This window comes from Hylobates moloch, unplaced genomic scaffold (genome assembly GCF_009828535.3).
Source record: "Hylobates moloch isolate HMO894 unplaced genomic scaffold, HMol_V3 SCAFFOLD_9500, whole genome shotgun sequence".
Lineage (NCBI taxonomy): Eukaryota > Metazoa > Chordata > Mammalia > Primates > Hylobatidae > Hylobates > Hylobates moloch.
Genome location: NW_026661775.1, coordinates 1 through 2616, shown reverse-complemented (window position 1 = coordinate 2616; position 2616 = coordinate 1). Strand labels below are relative to the sequence as shown.

Below are 2616 nucleotides of genomic sequence, written 5' to 3'. Positions count from 1 at the left end.
GACCTGGCCTCACCTGGGCCCTGGCCCCAGTGCCCCTGGTGATATCCAGGTGCTGGGCTGTGACCACCACCCCCCACCAGCCCACCTCCACCAGGCTTTCCCAGAATCCTGCCCTGGGTGTTGGAACTGTGCCTGGAGGAGGGAGCAGGCCCCGAGGGAGGCCTGGAGGGGCTGCCAATGGTGAAGGCTGCTGTGTCTAGTTGTTCCCTTCTAGACCCACTCCCTCTGGGCTGCGTCCCCGGCTGGTCCAAGCCCTGATCCCTGGGATCTGGGGACATCTTCCAGTTTGCTGTTCCCTGAGAATCAGGCCTCCCTCTGGAGAGGATCACAAGCTTGGGTTTCACTCTGGCCTTAAACTTGGAAACCCCCCAGGGGCTTGGCTCTGACCGAGATGTTTTCCTCCAGCTTGTTGCCCAATCCCCACTCCTCGGACCTCAGCTTCACCTCCCGTGTCCTCGGCAGGGTGAGCTGGACGCCTACGGGTCTGAGAAGGCGCCCGGGTTCCCAGCATCAGCTCTCTGCCTAAGAAAGGGCCAGGGTCGCTGCACCCTCTGGTGGCTGGTCCTAGGTGGTGTTGCTGCCCAGCCCCAGTAAGGGAGGGCCTGGTCCCAAGTCTGAGGGATCAGGGTGGGAAGGGGCAGGGCTTGGCATGGATCTTCCCCTGGCCCCCAGCCACGTGCCTGGCTTTCCCCATGCTAAAGATGCTGAGGCTAGTTCCAGTGCCCGCATTATGAAGATCTCCGAATCCCACCTCTCCATTCCTCCCCAGCCAGATGGCTCCATTTCACACACAATACACTGAGGCCCAGAGAGTGGGGAGCCAGGCCAGGGAGGCCGCCTGGAGCCTGGCACAGTGGCCTCATTTATTGTGCTGCTCTGCTGCTCACAGGGAAACCCGTCCCCCAAAGTCCTCTTCCTGGTCCTGGTGAGTATCTTGACCCTGGATTGCTTGTCAGCCTTGTCCTCCTGGAGCACTCAGTAGCCGGCAGGTTCCCCGCTTTTCCTGGAGTCCGAGGCAGCTGCCCAGCCACCAGCCGTGCGGACGATGGCTTGCACCACAGCGATGAAGGTGGACGCGATCTGGGTGTGATGGTGCCGGGTCTCCAGGGCTGCAGTCACTGCCTGGGGGTGGGAGGAGAGGGGAAGCCTGAGCAGGGCTCCAGATGCCACCTGAACCACAACTGTGTGGTCACAGACCTCAGCCTAGGTGGTGCCATTTCGGGCCAGGTCATCAGGAAGAGCAGGTTGGGGCCTGCTGGGTCTCACTGGAGCAGGGGGTTTGGCCCTCACGGCACAGGGGCTCCAGATGGCCCAGGCACTAGAGAGAGGACACCAACCATTGTCCACTCTGTGATGATCCAGGCCTCCAGCCCAGGATGCCCTGGGCCCCACACCATAACTCAGTTTCTCCAACCCCCGGCCCACCTGGTCAATATTTCTCTCCACTGTCGTGACGTTGGGCAGAAGCTGGTTGTGCAGCCGGGGCTCCTCCACGGCCTGTTTCACGTCATAGCCGAACCAGAGGTTGTAGATGATGGCCTGGGGCATGGGAGTGTGATCAGCATGGCCTGGGGGCTGTGCAGGGTGGGCAGGGCCAGGGAGAAAAGGCGTGACACATACCAGTGCAGTGGCCGTGGTGATCTGTGTGCCCCCAGCAGCTCCCATCACCATCCGGACCTGGCCGTCCTGGCCCACCATGATCGCCGGGCACATGGACAAGACCAGCTGCTTCCCCACGGCCGATGGGAGAAGACAGGGATGCCCGTCAGCTGCCTGCCCAGGACACCTGCCCCTCTCTACCCCAGTCCCCCACCCCCGGACCTCCACCCCATACCTGGCTGGATGAAATTGGCAGGTGAGGGGGGCACCCCAAACTCATTGGTGATGCTGGGAGAGCTGAAGTCATCCATTTCATTATTGAACAGGATCCCGCTGACCGGGGAGCGGACCTTGGAGCCAAAGCTACCGCCCAGCCAGGTCAGACAGTGCCCAACCTCGCCTGGCCCAGCCTGGTCCCTATCCACCCACTGAAGCTCAAACATACTCCTTGAGAGGCCCAGGACAAGCTACCAAGGTCGGGCCTCAGTTTCCCACCAGGAAAAGAGGTGATGGAGCCACCTTACTGGATAAGCGGGCAGTCCCTGGGCCACCCGCCCCTGGCCCTGCCCCACCCAGGTGGCCCAGCAGCCCCTACTAGAGGTTGATGGTGCTGGTGGCGGACACAGCACTGCCGTCCTCTGCGACAACAGACAGGTGAGCAGTGCCCCCGTCATCCGGGGTGTAGAACTCGGGCTTGTAGTAGGAGATCGGGTGAGTGGTGTCATCAGAGATCTGGGCCCGGAGCTTGGCAGCGAAGAACTCGGAGGTCATGTTGCGGACCACCTGCCGAGACCCCAGAGCTGGCCTGAGGAGGTGGGGAGGGAGGGTGGGGAGGGGGCACAGGTCTCAGAAGGCCCCTGACTGTGGCTCTGACCACAATCTTCCAGCACCCACAGCCTTCCGTGGCTCCCCAGGGCCCAGGGGCAGGCCCAGGACCTTGCATGACCAGTGGGACTCCCTGTCTCTGTCATGTTCCAGCAACTGTGAATGTCTGTCTGCCTGGTCCTCAGCCTCCAG

The 2616-nt window shown here is 62.3% G+C and overlaps 1 protein-coding gene across 1 annotated transcript; it reads right to left on the bottom strand.

Annotated features, from left to right (window-relative positions):
* Positions 1–826: 826 nt before the first annotated feature.
* On the bottom strand, positions 827–2391 carry LOC116465738 (glutathione hydrolase light chain 1-like). The gene is made up of 5 exons (XM_032148710.2): positions 2195–2391; positions 1837–1962; positions 1621–1735; positions 1426–1539; positions 827–1122 (listed from the first exon to the last, which is right to left on the bottom strand). Exons 1-5 carry the CDS (start codon positions 2368–2370, stop codon positions 976–978), a joined length of 678 nt encoding a protein of 225 aa, XP_032004601.1. The 5' UTR covers positions 2371–2391; the 3' UTR covers positions 827–975.
* Between the last annotated feature and the right edge of the window lie 225 nt (positions 2392–2616).